Source organism: Lytechinus pictus, chromosome 3 (assembly GCF_037042905.1).
Source record: "Lytechinus pictus isolate F3 Inbred chromosome 3, Lp3.0, whole genome shotgun sequence".
Lineage (NCBI taxonomy): Eukaryota > Metazoa > Echinodermata > Echinoidea > Temnopleuroida > Toxopneustidae > Lytechinus > Lytechinus pictus.
Window position 1 is genome coordinate 12,014,451 of NC_087247.1, and position 21,250 is coordinate 12,035,700.

Sequence of the window (21,250 nt, forward strand, 5' to 3'; positions counted from 1 at the left end):
TGTATTTTACCGTTCCCCATTACAGTTTATATTTCATTTCTATTCCTCTTGTTCATATTTCTCCTGTAGCTTTTTTGTGGGGGGGGGGAGGCGCACACGCCCACAAACCACCCCGTCACCTTACGTCAAGAACCTACCTATTGGATTAACTCCCTCTTCAACTCCATTGTCTTCCTCCTCTTCGAATAACACACTAGGAACACCATCCATTGACTTGCTTCTTTTCCTTGATAGGTAGGCCTGGATAGACATAATAAAATTACATTTGGAATAAAAACTCTATATGACGATTGCATATCATTTGAAAATAAATTTCTGGAACCAGAAAAATTGCCACAATGAACACGACACCTCCAAACACCCACACACTCACCCCCCCCCCCAACACCCTCAGGCACACACCAATATACCCACGCAACCTCCCAGATATTATGCTTACTCGATCCACAACCACACACAAAAATTTTTTATAGAGCATTCTTACCTTGGAACTTCAATATGCAACCGTTAAAAGAATCTTTAAAATACCGAATTCAATATAAAACGTCCCTTTGCAAAGTTTTATTAATTCGGAGTAATGTATATTATTTTAATCATGAAAACAGTCATATCAAAGACAATGGCTATGACAATGATCGATCGTTCATCGACCGTATTCGATATTACGAAATACGAAACGATAACACTGCAGATTATAATTATGTAACATCGGAATACAATAGTAGGAAGATAAGAACTGAAAAGTGAAATTAATTGGTAGGAGTGTAGCATTTTCTCATGGTAATTACCGATTTAAGTTTAGTTGGAGTATTCTTATCACCCATTGGACTCTTTGAATTCGATGGGGGCGCTGTTTCCTTGTCGTCTTCATCACCAAAGTCGATTTCTTCCTCAGCCCATTCATCGTCGATCTCGACGTCATGCTCATCTCTCTTGTCTGAGTCGTCTGATGATGTGCGTTGTTCTGTGAAAAGATAATGCAAGCCGTCATGCGAATTTCCATGGATTAAAGTAAATTATATAAAGCGCATGCGTACAAACACTAACCATGGACCTACTAGCAAAACCAAGCAACTAGCTGCATCCGGCACGCGTACCCCCCCCCCATACTTCCAATTTCTCCAGACAAATGTAACAGTTCAATGGTTCATCTATTTTCTTAAACTTCTACAATATTATTATTTCGAAGATTCTCATTAAAATAATAAATCGAGACTGATCTGTAACCGCTTGGAAATTGTGTTTAAATGCAACCCAACCTTGTCGAGATCGGGCATCAATTAACATAATCATGGATTTTAATAAAAAAAAAAGCATAACTGCTAGAGTATAGCATAGTACAAAAGCATACCAGTCTATGATAGATGATGTAGTGAACCAAATATCATGTTTAATACAACCAAACTGGTAAAATCACACAAACTTTATTAATCATGATTGCACATGTGTGGTTGTCATTGTATATGGGTGAAAGTACCAAATGGAACTCATGTAGTGTAACGCGTTTACTATGCAGAAGGCTCAATACCCTTCCCCCCCCCCCACCCCCGAAGAGAAATAAATAAAAGCGAATAAAATAACAATATGATATAATACAATAGAAAAATAAAAAGATAGAAATGAAATATGAATAAATTAATTAATACATAGATAAAAGAATAAGAATGATAACATTGAAAATTTGAAATATTATAAAATGTAAATATAGAAATTTTAAAAAGGAAATAAAAAGAACAAAGGAAAAAAGAAGTATAATAGATGAATAAATAAATAAATAAAATAAATGTTATCCACCTCCTCGATTGTGAGACTTTGCTGAGCCGTCTTCGTTGACGTTGAGGTCTTTCATGAAGTCTTCGAACTCTTCTCGTTTCTTGCGTTGTTCAAAGTTTTCAATGAGGGTCCCAGCCATGGCCTTTGATGTCAGACGGTTCGACCAACGTTTCTGTTGTTTGTTTGCTGCGTCGTCTGCTGGATAAAAGGGAGAGACAGCGGAGATGAATTACATTTTAATCAGGGCCATGGGAACGATTTTGTGACTGGGGGTGCTGAAAAGCAAAGCAAAAAAAAAAAGTCAAATTGTTCCCGATCAATTTGAAAAGCAAAATGAAAAAAAAAAAGGAGATCAAATTGGTCCTGAGAAATTTGAAAGAAAAAAAAGGTTTTACAACAAGATGAAGGTCATTTTGGTTACAAATTTCAATTTTTACACATCTTCCAGAATACCTGGGGTGTTGCCTAATAATACACGCAGCACCACAAGGATTTTTTTTTTTTTGGGGGGGGGGGCTTCCTTCAGCACCCCTTGCACCCCTGCTGGCAGGACCATGATTTCAAGTGGTTTCAGCGTGTGTTGCAAAATTAAGAGAGTCGAGGTTCGGATTTTGAGGTTCCAGTTTCAACTTGAGAATCGACTATCAACTTTTGAGTTTTGAGTGGGGAGTCTTGAGTTTCGACAATTGATTATTAAGGTTTTTTAGTTTAGGGTTTCGAATTTCGAGTATCGAGTTTTGGGTTTTGAGTGACGAGTATCTAGTTCTTTGTTTTGAGTTTCGAGTATCGAGTTTTAAGTTCCGAGTTACTACTACTACTACTACTACTATCAAAAGTACTATTACTTCCATTAGTACTACTACTACTACTACTACTACTACTACTACTACTACTTCTACTACTACGACTACGAAAAGAAAAAAAGAGAAATTTCTTTTCAAATTTCCAACGGGTAAAATGTGCCACCCCTTTTTACAAATCCGGGATCCTGTAGCACCCCGTAAAATTTCAACTCTGGATCCGCGCCTGACGACTACTACTACTATACTACTACTACTGCTACTATTACTACTACTTCTTCTTCTACTATTAATACTACTTCTAACTTCTAGGCATACTGCGGAAAAACTATTATACTACTTCTGCTAAAGCTTATACTCCTACAACCACTAGTAATGCTCTGTAACTTTATGATTATCTGCGCTTTATAGGGTAACATGATATCATTTTTATTGCCCATCCCGACTTCGTGAAAGCCGTCGATTACATAGGCCTATAACATGTATGATTTATAACACACTTCAAAGGGATATACCTACCCTCTTCGTCTGCAGTGTTATTTCGCCTTGATTTGGGCCTTGCCTTCCGTAGCAGTTTCATAACTTGGCAGCTGCCCTGGAGAATGTAAAGAAATCAAAGTAAACGTATGAATATTAGCTCTTTCTTTTTTCTATTATGAGGACATCTGTATTTCTTATATTCAAACCTCCAAAAGGGGGATGATGTCATACTAATTATGTTCTCTTAAGAAATAATACTTTGAAAAGGCGCAAATCGCTTATATTAGTCTTTACTACATCAGTATCTTTGTATCTCATTTAAAGGCACAATATAAATAAATGTAATGTGTTATTACTATTATTATATAAATCTGGATTAATATTTTCCAATCGCTAATGTGATGGATATGTGGAGGATGGTGATGACGATGATGTGATAAAAATTGAAAGCACGTGCAGCAATGTACGTTCACATTGCATTGAATATTGCATATTGAGAGAGTTTAATATTCTTTTTTGACGGCTGTATACATATTTGTAAGCTATCCAATCGAACTGTGGATGACATGCCGTGGCTATACATGGAAAGTCCTATGCCCGTGAGCAAGGCATTTAATCTACAATGCTCTTTTATCCTGCTTTCAAATAAATGGAAATGCTATATGCATTATTGGTAACCAGGTGTGCACATGTTAAAAAAAATAAACAAATAATAAAAATAATAAAATAATGAAAAAACGGGGGGGGGGTAAAAAGAGTAAAGGCCTGAGCTCAACATAAAAAACATGATTAAAAAAACTTTTAATAGAATGAGGCAGTGTAAGCTTGCAATCGGCAGTGCAAATAAAAACAAATGAATTACAGGCTTACGTGATATAATTTTTGCGCAATATGATAGCTTAATAGTGGTTTGAAAGAAATTTTGATGACAAAACTGGTAAAAATGAACAACATGAATATCGAGAAGCAAAAGGGGACTGCTCCGAGGAGCCAGCACAGACGCAGTTCCCTTATGGAGGGATCATATCTTCTGTATGAGAGACTTGAGATGCATTCTGTGCTATCCGTGAAATCATGCATCTTTGTTATATAAAGACAGCATACGACGAAATCACAATAATTCTCGTTAGTGAATATCTGACGTCTTTGTGCGATCACAAATGTTCATGTCACTTGCTGTCTCCTGAAATGAACGTAGATAATGAAGAAAAAAAACCTTTCCCAAATTTGTATCGATTTTGAAATTGTTTAAAATCAATTTGAAACAAAAACCACCCCGAAATGATACAGATTCAATGTTCTATTATACATGAAAGAAGTGTAATCGAATCTCATGATGCATATTCATGGTTTTATTTGAATATGCAGCTGCTGACTGAGAAGAATATCATGTTGTACCCCGACAGCGGGGAATCCCATCGGATGTGATCACAATCACGTCATCAATGTTAATTATAAATGTCGCCCTCTTGCGAGATTAGGATAACGAACTTCGTCCCGGTATCTGGAATTGGGAATAATTTCATATTTAAAAAAAAATCAAATGATTCTACATGCTGCAGGAAGCACCTGTTGCTGCTACGTTATTTTTTTAGAGCAATCCTTTTTTTTTAAGGAGTATTTTATTCTTCCATCAAATGAACAGAGTATTTACATGGTCATATTTTCTTTTAAAAATTTATCGTCACAATCGACAGAGCGTATAATCTAGTGGTAGACAGACATATTACTATGACGGAAAAGTAATGTAATTCTAGACATATTTTTTTGTAATGAGCAGTTCAATATTCGAATACCCTTCAATGTTCTTACGGCAAAGTTGGAAAGGGGCCTAAAGTTGTGAACGAAGGGGCCGCTGACGTTGATATAATTTTGCAGTGGATATCCAAACATAAACAATAATGGGATTTTATTGTTACATTGCATATCGCATCACATACTCATGTTCACATTTTGAAAGAAAAAAAAAATCTCCTTTTTAAGCATGTAGACCTGTTACAAATATTTCTATATAAGCAAATTCCTGATTTTCTGAGGGAAATTGGCGTGGAGAGGTTTTTTTTTGGATTACTACTGATTTTGCAATCATGATTATATAAAAATGATGGTGAAGATGATAAATGAAAATTCACATCATTTTTTGGTGTTGTCCAAGTGTATTGAATACACATTTGGACAAAAAAAGATTGGTCAAAAGAAAAAAAAATGGACCCCCAAAAAAATTTTGGAAAAAAAGTTCTAAGCCGTTCAAGAGTTCATACAGGCCTATAAAAAGTCGGCAGATCAATAAAAAAATCAGGATAATGGTTTTCAAGGTGCTCACAAAATTATATGTGTCTCAATATAAAAATCTTCATATTTTTAACAGGCTATTGGCAACATCAAATCTGACTATCGTCGCTACAAAAAGAGTGGAATAGCATTCAAAATATGATAAAATACAGCGTTTACACATGACATAAAAAATAAAATTACTGATTGATTGAATATAATTATGATTCTACATAAGACTTTAGAATCATTTGAATAATAAAAATTTGCTCTATAGAAACTTAAATAAAACAATACAAAAAAAATTGAATGAAATTATAAAAGGGGAACTGCTCCCAGCCGCCAGCACGGATACAGTTCCCCAGATGAGGAACCCCAACCCGTGCAAGAGACTAGTTTCATGCTACTGCTCATTAGTTTTCAATGTAGGCTTGCTATCTATATTGCCACAAACTGATATCACAATGTTACTCGTTAGTGAATTTTTATTTCACGTTATAAACTAAAACCGGATTCAATTATTGCAATTTCTCAAAGGAGATTTAGAAAATGAAATAATAACTGTTTTAAAATCATTGTTATTGATTTTAGTGTAATCTATAATAAACGTGAAACAAAAAACACTCCAAATCTGCGATTGATTCAGTGTCTACCGAGATTGGTCGTCGAATACCATACATATTCATGATTCTATTTGAATATACTATGCTACCCGACATGTGTTGATCCCGACCGTGGTGGGGATTTCCCGACTCGATTGTTATGAATATGCGAAAGCGTCATGATCACGTCATCGAGCTATTGAGTATTGCGCCCTCTGTGGATTAAAAACAAGCTCATTAGATCCATACAACTTTATGTAGAATTATAGACCTATCGAAAGGGGGAACGGGCCCGGCCCCGGGGGGGGGGGGGCACCCAGTATTGAAAAGATTAGGTGTGCGCAGCCCCAAAAATCTGAAACAATATACCCTTAAGAGATGAAGTTGCTATGAAATGAGGGGTTTAAGAACTACATGACCTCTGTATAGATGGGGATGCTTGAACATGTTGAATTTAGAATGAAAATTGGACTGTCGAGAAACGACATCTGAAAATGAAGGGGGCTTTGATATATAGGAACGGGGGAGAACGGGATGGTCAATTAAAAAGAGTAAAAATTATATGCTTGGGAACTACTGGAAAGGCATGAAAAGCTAGTCTCTTTGGCCGCGCATATCCACTGTCATTACACGTGAGTGCCCCCCCCCCCCTACTGGAAAGGGGAGGAGGGAGGATCCTCGATAAAATATTGAAGGAATAATTAAATTTCACTCGTCGTTCAGTGAGATTCGCTGTGAGTGCCGGGGCAGGAATCTGAAGAGTCTTAATCTCGCCCCTTTTTTTCATTCCTCTTTTTTACTTTTTTAAACTATACATTCAACTGGATTTATGCTCAAATATTCACTATGTTGTACTCGTTTTTTAATGTTTATTCTAGTTATACGAATATTTTGATACGAGGCTGCACTCTAAGAGCTCCGCTTTTTGGCAGCCTCCTCCAACCCCAACCTGTTTTGTGTGGTTATCTTGATTATATTGTACATATAAATCTTATTGCTTGTCTGTGTATCAAGATGTATGGAACAAAACATATTGCCCGACATATTGTAACTGTTGGAAATGGAAATGAAATAAATGAAATGAAATGTCACCCTTTTGACGAGTGGAAATTTGTATGAAACGTTCATTTTTATAATTATGTTTCACTCCAAATCGAGTGACGGCTTGACATCTCTACAGGACAAAGGGGAGCGAAGGGCTACGAGAGAGTACTTAAGTAAAATTGCTAAATTTTCTATCCAATTAAAGAAGTTCTAAGTGCATTATTATATAAATGAACCAGAATTATGTGTTGTAATGTGTTAAATTTGATTTTTTTTTTCGCTTTTGATTTTCAAACTTGTAAATCAATGTATGTAATGTGCGTTTCCAGATGAATAAACGCATGCTGATGCTCCTGATTATTTGGCATAATAATAATTTCCACTGTGTCGAATGTCGATTTCGCTATACAAAAAGGCGCCTTTTAGAGCAGCATTCTCAATCGAGAACATGTTTTCAGTTTACACTGCTTCATAATGCTTCCACATCATCCCTTTTTGAGAATCGTCTCGTTCAATATAATAAACACAGCATTTATTGTGCGCCATTTATCTAGTAAACTATTCCGAGGCGCGGAGGGATGGGGGAGGACTTACAGAAAAATAATGTTTGTTTATAGCTAGATTGATAGTATAATTATATTGATGAACTACGGCAGTGCCATCGACTTGTATAGGTGGATTTTATCTTGCCAAGTCGACATGATAGCGTTATTAGTCGAGTCGTTTGTCGGAAAAAGATATAAAGCCATCTCTACAAGTCGATGGTATTTTAAAGCTTCTGTAATGGAGTAATAAAAAGACGATCCAGAAGGTACAAGCAGCGCGAGATCTCATTTTCATCGGCTCACTACCACCACATATACGTGTAGTAGGTCCTCAATACAAATCCATAGCTGAGTACACGGCCAGACTGAAAACAACGACACATATCCTCCAATCGCCGTAGGAAATATTGGGGAGCGATTATTAAATACACTTACTCTGTGACATGAACGATAATAACGGTTACAAAATGGCAAAATCACGCTTAACTTAAGAAAAAAAAAACTTTCATTTACTGGAATTTATAATTTTGTAATTAATAAAAGCCCAACCATTATTAGAGATTTCTGACTTGCCATACCTGCATTAAAATCGTAAACATTCTAAAACAATGGCGTGAAGTTGATAATATCTGGTAATCGATCATGGATTATTATCATGAATATTCATGACACGGGAACTTTTTCGATTTTGGTTTAAATCTTCGAACATCACTCTCTCCATTTTCGTTTGATCTCAATATCAAACAATATCATTAAATAACAGTATAGTAATAAAGCTTTAAAGGCTTTCAGGGTGAAAGGGAAGCGATGAAAGGAATCTGTTCTGAGCCACTAAACCCCAAATCGTCGGAAGAGAATACTCTCTGACGAACAGCATGACTATAATACCACGTGTGAACTATACTAACGTAGTCACACAGATCCCCACTTCAGGCAGATCTCAAATTAAATTTAGATAACGCGTTAAGAAAATACCAATGGAACAACAACAATAGGGGGAAAAAGACCCACAGAAAAACCTCTATCGATTCAATGTACCGCGTAGAAGCGCAATCGACGCTTTTACATATTCATGATTTTATTTGAATTATCCTGATTGAATAGAAATTCATGTTTATCCCGATCCTGGGGAATTCCCAACTTCCAATATGCAAAATACCCACGGTATTATGACGTCATAAAACCCCTGCATGAGTGTAAACCGAAGTCAGTGTGTTGTGCCGTCTTCGCCTTTTTTCCGAATAGATGGGAAGACGGGGGGGGGGGGGGGGTGGGCAACGAACTGTGGTAAATAAATGTGTGGAAAATGTTACAGAAGTGGTCTACATACTAGGCACCTGACTACACAGTAAAGTCCGGGTTCGAAGCCACAACAGCAGAATTTCCACAATCCATATGTACCTGGTACCTGAGTAAGGATACTCTGTGTTTATCTACATTTTCACGTCTTTTGGATAGCAAGTTATATAGGTATAAAAACGCACAATTTTAGCAATACAAAAATGGGGGGGGGGGGGGCAAGACTCACTGATTTTACTATGATGATCCAATCTGATCTCCTACTTTCTCGAATAAGAACATCTCCCCGTCTGAAAAACAAAAAATAATATCATTCTGTATGAAAATGTATTTTTTTAAATATCATAGAACATTACAACGCTCTTAATATGTACCTTTATAAAAGATTTTATTGAACTTTTCCATGCATGATTTCAGTATTGTGTACCATTCATTTTGTTTTAGTGTTAAAATCAAATTATCTTTGTATCAATGTCACTTATTAATTTATTGATCTACTAAATGAACAATTAGTAGTTTTCATTTAGGCACTACTTTTATCTGTTATCATTAATTTAGTTGTACTTTTACGTCTTAGAAATATATTTTTTTGTCTTATCTGCAATGGAATGTCTTATTGCTTTTATGCGGGTTAAAAAAAAGCTTTATTGAGTAAACGAAAACATTAAAAAAAATCGCCTTTCACTTCATGCAGTGCCACCTTTTTACAGTACTTTTCTTTGTTTCTTTCTTTCCTTCTTTGTTTGTCTGTCTGTTTCTTTCTTTCTTTCTCTCTTTTCTTTGGCCACTAAGCTTATTCGCATAACTGTCAATCGTCTCTAAACTGTAATGTCTCGTTGTGTATTTTGTTGAATCAAAGTGAGTTTTCGCTCGAGATGAAAGTAAACTGTATGTAACTCATATTTTTCCATGATAACGTATTTATTATGAATATAACAAGATTAACACAATATTACAAAGAAATAAAAAAAAATTACGCCCATGCTTAATTAGTACAGATATAGAGTGTTCAAAAAATCAAACCTCCTTTTACGAAAATGAGCAGAAAGTTCACCTTTCTTTTAGCGTCTTTGTATTCAATTTCTTGGTAAGGTATAAAGCAAGCAAAGTTGGGGATCTTATTTTGAAATTTGCAGAGATAGATAAAATGTTTTAACGATAGGAAAATATATGAGATTAGAAAGTCTCCGCCGTGACCATTAAAGGGGAATCTAGCCTTGGGCATAAAATGGTGTGTGGGGAAGGAGAAAATTAAATGAAACAGAATGGTGAAACTTTAAAAGAAATCGGACAAGCAATACAAAAGTTATAGCTGCTTTAAAATTGAGATCACTAATACTATGTAGATTTCAAATTGGCAACTGGGTAAGTAAATTATGACAAGGGGCAAGGACAACTTTCCCATAGGCCATGTACTTTATTATCAGGGATTTGTGGTTTTCTCCTAAGTACCCATTCCCCTGGAGCAGTAATCCAAATATAACCCATGTAGTATATTGTTTTATGTCCTCATGAAAGAAAAATATATTTTGAAATAAAATTTTTGGGAAAAAAGACATTTTAGCCAAAATATGTATTGGAGTACATGGAAGAGTAGTCCTTGCCTTACGTACATCACTATGACATCCCATATGCGGCCAATTTGAAGTCTCCATGGGTATAGTGATTACCAATATTTACAAGTTTTAAAAATTCATAACTTTCTTGTTGTTTGTCCAATATTGTTCAAACTTTCACCTACCAACTTGTCTGATTTTTCTTTTCCTTATAAAAACAAGTTTTATTTGGGTTGGATTCCCCTTTAAACATTCTTTCAAAATCCGAAGAGAAAATATTGTTCTTCTCCGTCTAATAATTGATTAAATCAACCGTTTTTGCCACAACTTACTTGAAATAGGAAAAGATGCATTTCTTTGGGTTCTCTGCGAGCCGATGGAGAGGCCAGCCTTCCAAGAATCGTAGGTTTCTGTCAAAACAATGTAGCGACAATATATATCTTCGATCCATATTTTGTTAATTTCGTGCTAATTTCTATGCTTGTTCATTATGCAGGGGCCGCGGTTCAACGGTTTTGAAAGTGGGGGTCTGGCCATGCAAAAGATCACAATCAGATGGTCATTTTTACGTTTTGTACACGGTTTTAGAAAAAAAAAGGTGTGTGGGGCCGGGGGCTGGGAGGGCTGAAGCCCACCCAGCCCCCCCCCTCGTTTCTGCGGCCCTGATATGTCACGGTCATTCCACTAAAATCTTCTCCAGACCGGCCAAAGCTATAACATCATGCATAATCCTTTTTTTTAATATCATGAAAATAATGCTAAATTTCTAGACTTAATTTAAACAAAAATATTCTGAAAGCTGTAAATTGAAAATGCGCTATAAAAAGATAATCAATGATCAAGATGATAGTAGTGATCTTTGCATGAAGTTATTTGAAATTTATACTATATTTCATGATGAAGTTGTATGCATGTATGCGTGTCGTTCATTTTGTTATGCCCCCCCCCCCCTCTAAAAAAAGGAATTGCAATAAATTTCTTACCTGACAAAAGCATTGTCGTTTTGTTGTGGATTGAGAAGAGTTGAAAGACCACCGGCCATAAAGATTCTTGTGTAATCCTAAAGAAAATGATAACAAAATCTAAATTAATTAAAAACTCTATTCACAAATCCGTTCATTCCCTTTGTATCCACTTTTTTTGCTTTTATCTTCATATCTTAAGTTCTCATTCGTTTGATATAAATTTAGGTAAAAAAAAACAGTAGCTCGGCTATAGCTATGTTAATTATACTGCATATAATGTAGATCGCTTATAGACTTCTGATAGGTATTAGGCAATTACCCCCCCCCCCATCTTCGTTACCATAACTTATCCAGCCTTTTTAATTCTCTTTCTTTCTTGGCCTCTATCCCGTGTCTCCGTCTGCATCTAGCCCCCCCCCCCTCCCACCTCCCCCTCTCTCTCTGTTCCATCAGCTCAATGCCTAAGCGACCCCCTTTCTCTCACATTCTCTCCCTCTCTCTTTCTCCTCCCTCATTTTATGTTCATAAACAGTGATAATTTCTCATATTCCGCATCTCATTACGATAATTTTTAAAAGGGGGTGCCGATATAACGTACATGATATAAGGGGATTAGGGGAATGTCGATCTCCACTGGTTTGGGGTTTTCAACTTAGTACTTGAAATAAAAAAAAACCAAAATAGAACAAAAGTATGAAACTAAAATTTTCTTCCAGAAATTAATTTACATTTCCATTGATAACGATCATCTCTATGCGTTCCCTTGCGATGACTGTAGCCTGCCTTTTTGCTCGGTTGACGAGGCCAAGCTCCTGTCAGAAAAGGGTATAAAAAATAATACTTTTAAGAAAAAGAGGAAGTGAAAGCATTCATTATTTTCAAAGTTTCTTCCTTGAACGATTTCTGAGCTATTCTGTGAAATATTTAAAGGAGTAAGGTAGCTTGAAGGATCAAAATAATGAATGACCATGTTGCCGAGAATCATTGTTTTTGTTTTCATTAATCTTTTATTCTCTTCTCTCATCAAACAAATTTTAACATAATAAAATATTACATTCATGGTCATAAATCAAAACAGTATTAAATCAAATTACACAATAATTACCATGATTACAGAGCTTGGTTAGAACGTATAATCATTATTGTGATCAACACATTCATACTGATACCCCTTTCATAAACCCAATAAAACCTATCCTCCAATTAGCCGCCTAAGAGTAATGCGGATAATTCAATAAAAATTGCGTTCACAAACTCCGAAAATTATCCGCATTATTTTTACGAGCGCCCGTCCTGAAAAAGGCGGATAATCGTCATGGCAACTGGACACGCCCCCTCCGATGCGGTTGTGTTGGAAAAGGGTGACCTTGTGACCGCACCATGGCAATTATCCGCATTATTTGGAAATACGTTCATAAACTCGAAATCTTGTCCCGATGCCGCTATTATGCGGATAATAGCAGCATCAGAATAATGCGGATAACTCTTGTCCTCCTCTGATTTTACGACCAAATTATGCTGCTATTAGCCGCATAATTGGGTTTTATTGGGTTTATGAAAGGGGTAATAGTTGACGATCGAGCATGTGATAGCCTTTAGAGGGTAACAGTCACACCAACGAAAAATACTCCAAACCGACCGATGGTATGCCATTCGATATAACGTTGTAGCTTTGGTCGATCTGGAGTCTGTTTGGTAGGTGTGGCTGAGGCAGTAGCTTTCTATCAACAACACAATCTAACATCAACAGCTAAAAACAAAGCACCTAAAAGAACAACAAATTCTATCTCAGGGGCCGCGAAACGGTTTTGAAAGATGGGCTTAGGATGGGGGGGGGGGGCTAATCGTGCAAATAAAATCACAATCACGATCACACTGTTAGGCCCTCGAAGAACCCCAAAATTAATTATTTAACAAGTTAAAGGAGGTACTGCCGGATTTTATGAAAATAACTAACAAAAACAAATTCCAATTGATGTAGCAATGACATGGATATCAGCAAAATATGTGTTATAGGAATAAGTTATATGTATGCGGAGAGACTGAGGATGCTTGAAAGAAAAGAAATGATATTATGCTTATGTATTTGTATATGGGTGTATTAATGTATATGTGTGTATATTTATGCATTGATATGTATCTCGCATCCAACATTTCATCCAAGATTGGTACTTTTTTTTTAAATACCTCGTTGTTTCTATGTTATGCTTATGTTGTATTATTTTTTTTCTTATGTTTCTTTGTTTTTGATGATGATCCTTAAATGTCAGGATTTTATATCAAACTTTTGAATTTGAATTTGATGTTAAATTTTACGTTCTTGAACACGTCCCCCCCCCCCCCCGTTCCGTGCCCCCTGTTTGTTTGTTTTGATGATGATCCTTCAATTGTCAGGATTTTATATCAATAAACTTTTGAATTTGAATTCGTCTTAAGAAACTGTAGCATATTAGAAACTAGAGTTACTTCATGCATATGGTCTTATTTTGATCTAATATCTTTGTATAGTGTACACGTAGTCGGTCAATTTCCCCATCCAAATCCATGCATTCAGAAATATAATAGTAAGATGGCGACTTACCCCGAATGTTTCTCCTCTGTTCAGATAGACTACAGTTCGATTCTGATGCGTTCCTTCATCCATCACACTCACCACCACTGGAATATGAAAACAAATATTCATAAGATTCACAAATCGCTCAGATATGCCATTTAAAATATACATATTACGGGTTTCCGACCTGTGATTTTCTTTGGGGGACCACCTATTTTTTTTTTTTTTTTGGTAAAACCCGCCGAAAGAAAAAAACAGAATCATGATTATATTTTAAGATATACTTGACGACATTTAGTATCGATATATAATTTTTTAATACTATTTTTATTTAGAATATTTAAGTTATTTTCTTATAAAGTTTCAATGCTTTTATTTTTTGTGCTTTAATGGCCAGGCCGAGGAGCACGATTCTTACAATGACATTTTATCATGTGTATTGTACCGTATGTTTACATATGTTTGTATTTATATATATATATTTGAACCAAAAAAAAATGCCTATATGAACAATATTCCAGCTACGGCTGTTTTTTTTCTTCAATATTCACCTCATGTTTGCATATAAAAAAGAAACTATTTTGAATTAAACTGAAATCAATGGTAATCTTGACTCGACATTTCCTTTTCTTTTCGACCTGACCAGGTGGGTGCTGAGTTAGTATGCATAGTGATAAGTTTTCACCTCCAGGGAGTGGAGAAAGTGCATACACTGTGTAGGGGCAAGCCAAGATCAATTCTCGTTGTCATAATATATGTGTAAAGCGCAATAAGGTTGGTCTGATGATGGATTTGACGCTATGCAAAAAATGTAATGTTATTGTTTTTAGTATAGACCTTCTGCCCTGACGTCATCGTGCGGCCATCTCAGTCGTTCAGGGCATATAGAGGTAGCTAAAATAATCTATCCACCTTTATGGTTCAGGGCCATCACCTTGCGAGCGTCGGTGATCTTCAAGCTGGCGCACCTCTGACAACTCGTTTTACGCGTATTTCTATATCCTCTGAGGGAGGGCGCTATTATATTATGACGTAACAAGCATATATAGATCTGTTCTGAAACTTCCGTTCTTACCTGAACCGGAGAGTATGAAGTAGAAGTTTTCTGCCCAATGGCCTTGCCTGAGGATGATCCTTTGTGCTTGATAGGACACGTAAAAACCAACACCCACAATCTGTTGCTGCATTGCCAGAGGGTACTCGCAAAATGTCGGGTAGTTCCTCATCGAAATCAGTACCTATATAAAATTATGTTGAAAGATTGGTTAATTATCGTTCTTATTGCATGGATAAGTCATGTGGTGAAGGTGGGGCGGGGTGTCCTTCATATTAACATTCTTCATCTAATTTTCACAAAATATAATTTTTCGACAATTATAATATTGGATAAGTACAAAATCAATTTGTCGTGAACTGGTATAAAGCACATAACTGCAGCATATCCTGAGTTTGTAGGCAGAATAATAAAGGCGATCGGACGGGTAAATACATGGGTAGGACTTGGGATGGAAAAAAGAATTAGGGAGCGGATGTTTCGCAGATACATATAACGATTGGGCTTAAAAGTCAAGTTTAAGGTCATTGGCATCCCCCCCCCCCCCAAATAAAAAAAATTATAAAAAAAACAGAGAGAGATAATGTTTCACATGGATTGTCCAAAATGGTGAAATTGATGATGCGACACATTGGCAACCCAATGGCTAACTCCACACTCGAGTACAATTTAACAAGAATATATATCCCATGGATTTTTTTTTAATGTTCCCTATGAAATCTGAATTTCAAATAAATGATTCTATTCCATTCAATAATTTTCACTCTTAAAGTAGTAACGTCACGGATCTCCCATTGTATCTCGGCATATTCTATCGGTGTGTACTACAGTATGTATAGTTTAATCGGCACAGTTGAACTGTAGCTTGGCTTCTATATTCGTATTGGTCATGATAAACTAGTGATTCAATGGTGAAATATTTCATTCTAAAAAAACACGTTTAGAGTAAGATAACTTCATTATTTATTTAACACCAGCCCGGAATCTATATATTTCCACACCAGAGAAGTGTTAAACAACACCTGATTCGTGTTGGTCTAACACCAGAAAGATGTTTATACAACACCAATTAGTATTAAAACAGCATCGGTTTGATTCCAAACTGGTGTTGTTTCAATACTTCTCTGATGTGGACATATATAGATTCCGGGCTGGTGTTAAATCAACACCAGAGTTATCGCAGTGTGGTGTTAAACTCACATGATATGTATCCTTCTCCGTCCTGTTGCTCGGCCGAGTGGACAGGATTCTTCTCGCATCAGCGGATATTCCAGACTGAAAAAAACCCAAAAAATTGCGATATAGTTTTCGCATCCATTTGGTTAATTAGCATTGATAATACCTTGTACGAGATTGAACGAAGGAAAAAGTAGGTCTGCATCAAGCTATTTTTATGCCAACATTCGATGAAAATTAGATAAGTAGACCTATACGGTATAAGAAATACCCACCAACTCCAGAACCCCCTCCCGGGGAAAAAAAATCAATGATAAATAAATAAATGAATAAAACAAATGAATAAGAATAAGTAAATAAATAAATAGATAAATAAATAAGTAAATCAATCAATCAACCAATCAATCAATCAATAAATAAATAATTGAATGAATGAATGAGTGAGTGAGTTAATGAATGAATGAGTGAATGAATGAATGAATGACTTAATTAATTAATAGATAAATAAATAAATAAATAAATAAATGAAAAACGACCGAATGAATTAATAAAATAATTTCAATTGTTTCGTTAACATTATGTAAGTTTTAAATCATTGATGTTCGAGTTTGTATCTTAAACACTCACCTCCTTGTTGGCTCTGAATTTTCTGACGTCAAAGAGAAGTTCTTGTTCAGGCTCGTCCAGTAAACCATGAATGCCTTGGAAGTCGGAACTATTGGTGTTCACACTACAAAAACACGATTCATAAAACAAACCGTAATTTTAACCAAAGAAAATATTCAAATAGTGTTAACTGTGCTTTTAAAATTATTTTTCCATGACCTTTCTTGTGACTTCTCAGTTCTCTCTCTCATTAAACCTGGATGGGGGCATATTAGCCACCAGTGTTCATTGACGATGCCCTTTTTATGAAAAGTACGTGTCCCCCTGTCAAAATGTAATGGTAGTGCCCCCTCCCCTCCCTTAAATTTAGGGGTGCAGGGTTTATTTCTTTGATTTATACATTTCTTAATTAGGATTGTCAGGTGCTATCGGGAGGCAATTAAAGGACGTTATTTTTAGATAAAACATTTACGATATGCTTGGCAAAAATAATTTGAAGTAATCGGCAATCTTTCTGTCCCCTATTTAAATCCCAGTGATTTCTTCAGCCAAACACAGAACAAAATGAGCGGAGGGAGAATATCAATCTTTTTTATTTAACAGGGGCGCAGACCCGTGGGGGCGCTGGGGCATTAAATCCACTTTTCTCAATAAACGTGAACAAAAAACCCCCAAAAATTTACAACTTGATTGTGATTTTTTTTTTGGCAAGGTCAATCCCTTCCCGTCTTTCAAAATCTTTATAGGGCCTCTGTTCAAGGTGCCTAAACTTGAACAATGAAATATTGTTTTGAAAATAGATGTCTACATTTAAAGCAAAAAGACTTGACAACATTCATTTTTGCATAATGTTTTTGAAATATACACACTTTAACCCTAAATCTCCCGGGGTATTTTGATTCTTGTCATTCCGGGGGGGGGGGGGGACATTATGGCCCCCCTTAAGATCTCAGCCGCGGATTGCGCGATCACAACGAAAATTTGCATGATGGTAGAGAATGACGTAATCTACGCAGTTGCATTGGTAAATTTCACTGAATTTGTATATTTTATTTTATATGAATTAATTATGCTAATTTATTCATGAAATCATACTTTTTGCTCTGATTCACTAAATAAAGCTCCTAGAATGCTATTTTTCGGTGAAAATATTCTTCATAGCATTCCTAACCATTGGCATTGTGAATAAAAAAATTCTGGTAACAAGACCGATTTTTTATGTATTATAGTTTTTTTAATTTCTTATGTATTTCTTAGTTTTTTTACTTTTTGTTTTTTTTTATTGTTTTTCGATGGAAATCGTTCTAGACTTAATCCTGATCATAAAAAAGGCAAAATTATTTAAGTTTAATCAGTAAATGTAGAAATAATGATACATTTATGAATTTTGGCTAATACACAATCTGCATTGGATTTGTACATGAAATCACGTTTATGAGCAATTTTGGGTCTGACATGCACTTACATAATGTTTCGTAATGTCGTAACCGCGTACCCGGGCGTCACAAATTTGGTCTCAAAATTTGCGCGAGACTTGAAAGTAAAAAGTCTGTGAGCGGCGAGGTCAAAAAATTTTGCGCAGCAGATATATTGCGAAAAAGGGTTAAATGTTGAGCAACCTACTGTCCACTGTGTTGGGTAATGTATGTTGGTAAACAAGTGGAACGCTTCTGGCAGTCTCGTCTGCATTACGCCATTCAATATAGCGACAGTGCTGACTTTGAAAAACAACTATTGAATAGCTATTTACAAAAAACCCACAATTCATATGATAATAAAATACTTTGTTCATTGACCCTAAATGACATTTAACCTTGGTCATGTGACCTGAATCTCATGCAGGATGTTCAATGACACTTGATCACTCTAATGTCTAAGTTTCATGAAATAGATCTTCAACTTTCAAAGTTATGATGGCAATTCAGCAAATACCTACATGGCCAAATTTCATTGACCCGAAATGACCTTTGACCTTGATCATGTGACCTAAATCTCAGGCAGTGTTTTCAGTAATACTTGATCAACCTTATGTTCAAGTTCCATGAAGTAGGCCTATATACTTTTTAAGTTATGAGGGGCATTTCAAAAACTTAATCTTCGGTTAAGATTTTGATGTTGATTCCCCCAACATGGTCTAATTTCATTGCCCCTAAATGACCTTTGACCTTAGCCATGTGACATTAGACAGGATGTTAAGTCATACCTGATAACCATTATGTTCAAGTTTCATGACCTAGCTCCATATACTTTCTAAGTTATGATGACATTACAAAAACTTAACTTAGCCTTATGCAGGCGAGACAAAAAATATATATTCTGAGCAAATTCATTACCCAATTATTAGTTTTTTTATCACCCAATTTTGTTCAGATTTTAACCAATACTTGTAGGGACCGTAGGTTGCCCGGTGATGTTAAAATTGGGCCTTTTTGCCCAACCTTTTAAGAGTGTATTTAATCATGAAAACAAGATGATAATTTATATTTTTCTTTTGTGACATTAAAAGCATATCAAAATATGACAGTTTGGTCATCATAAGATTTAAAAAACATTAGGCCTATAGCCCCTTTACCTCTATTTCGCCATCATGCTTACATATTAGGATCTTATCAATTATTCTACTGGGATGAAAAAGCCCTTTTCTAAAGCAAATATTTTCAAATTCCTAAGACCCACCTGAGAAAATAAGCCTGGCAAAGTCGATGAAAGGAGGTTATCAGTTTGCAGTAGATCTTGAATTTTCGAATAAGTCGCTTCTAAAATATAAAGACAAAATAAGAGAAAACTGAATCCCCCAAATATGTTCTATAATAATTAAGAAGTAATGGCATACATATCAAAATACAAATCAACGAGAAACAGAAAAGCATTGATCGATACATAAAAAAACATAATAAATTCATTTTTATCATCATTACACAAATAATTAAACATTTATTGATAAATGAATCCATGAACGAGATTATAAATTTAGTTCGCAGTATGTACGTATAATGTGAATTTACTACTTTTTTTATCTTATCATTGTTTAGTTATCTTTATTTATTTTGCTAGACGATTGCATTTTGCATAACATTCATTTTACAATAATCATTTTCCAACTCTGATGTACCAAGGAACTTCTTGGTAACACACAACTGCTTTTAGGAGAGAAAAAGTGAAATGAATTTAATGATTTATGCACGTGATATCTGTCGTAGATGGCGCACTGATTGTGACCAACGACTCTTCCAACGAAAATGATCCACCGCAGGAAAATTGTGACGATGAGCAGGGGAATCCCCAAATTACAAGTACTCATACAGCTTGCATGCATGATATATGAATATGCATTAAATCTTTAACCAGCGCTTATATCAGAAATGTCAATTTATTTGCAAATATAACCGTCTATAATCAATTTCACTCTACTAAAATTGGAATAACTTGTTATTTTCTTCACAAATTATTTATTATTAGACTATTGTGAAACACAAACCAGTATCATTGTCATTATGATTTTTATCGTCAAACGTTGTATAGTTTATTATTAACCAGACAAATTGCACATTTCGTTTTTTATACTTTATATACAGATACATGTTCCTAAACTCTCGGCCGTGGTGCGGAGTCAGTGGCCTACATACCGCCGTACACCCACCGTTGTCATCCTATCGTCTCGTTTTGCTTTTTTTTTCAAAAGTAGTCCCAATTATTGACTAAAATAATGCATATTTCCAAATTTTGACCGTACCATCACGTTGCCTAATTTATAGCAATATAACTTAAGTCCTCCTCATGGTTCTGGCTCAGCAACTATTCACATTGTATCTTCCACGCAATCCATATAATTAATTATGCATAATTTCAAGTTTTAAAGGAAACTACCACATAATACTTTTGGACACGTCCACGTCAATATATCAATTTTCAGCGGTTTTGTGAGCAATCAAAGCAGTAGCGTACAGTTGAGGCGGCCTTGCCCCCCCCCCCCCCGAAAAAAAAAATCACGACAAAAAAAAGAGAAAAAATTAAAGAACAGTAAAGAGAGAGAGGTTTAAAATATATTATTTTCGGAATATTATGTTAGAGTATATCACAAAATTTGATTTTTGTAATAGAAGTGTCGAAATATTTGCTCGCTCACTTCGCCTGCTCGCAACTTTTAATAAGTTTCACAGCTATTTATTCGCAAGCTATGTAATAGAGCATGCTAACCCTCCCCCAGTGAAACTTGTTACATGCCTAGACCTATGACTTCGGTTGACAAACAAACTAGTCAAATGAATACAAAACTACTCAGGGGTCGCAGAGCTGTTTTGAGAGGGTAGGGGTGGGCTGATCACGTAAATTAAAATCTGATGGTTAATTTTTACTGTTTTGTACACGTTTATTCAACAAAATGGGTTCTGTGGCCCCCACTACTTTATAACAATTGAGCTTGATCATTTATTAACTGTTTTGATTTGGACTTGTGTTTATATCAAAACTTTTCAAAAGCAATGAGGTAGAAACCTTGCATTGACCAATATAGGACTCGTTTTGA

General features: G+C 35.5%; 1 protein-coding gene across 1 annotated transcript in view; it reads right to left on the minus strand.

Moving 5' to 3' along the window:
• Positions 1-21,250, minus strand: part of LOC129255902 (uncharacterized) — a 33,120-nt gene that overhangs the window by 3,117 nt on the left and 8,753 nt on the right. The window contains exons 2-14 of the mRNA XM_064096376.1: positions 19,402-19,481; positions 16,747-16,849; positions 16,144-16,218; positions 14,965-15,127; positions 13,917-13,993; positions 12,064-12,147; positions 11,354-11,430; positions 10,703-10,780; positions 9,044-9,104; positions 3,093-3,168; positions 1,795-1,968; positions 789-964; positions 138-240 (exon numbers count right to left, since the gene is read on the minus strand). Coding sequence (XP_063952446.1) covers positions 138-240; positions 789-964; positions 1,795-1,968; positions 3,093-3,168; positions 9,044-9,104; positions 10,703-10,780; positions 11,354-11,430; positions 12,064-12,147; positions 13,917-13,993; positions 14,965-15,127; positions 16,144-16,218; positions 16,747-16,849; positions 19,402-19,481 — 1,327 coding nt within the window. The remainder of the gene's footprint in view (positions 1-137; positions 241-788; positions 965-1,794; positions 1,969-3,092; positions 3,169-9,043; positions 9,105-10,702; positions 10,781-11,353; positions 11,431-12,063; positions 12,148-13,916; positions 13,994-14,964; positions 15,128-16,143; positions 16,219-16,746; positions 16,850-19,401; positions 19,482-21,250) is intronic.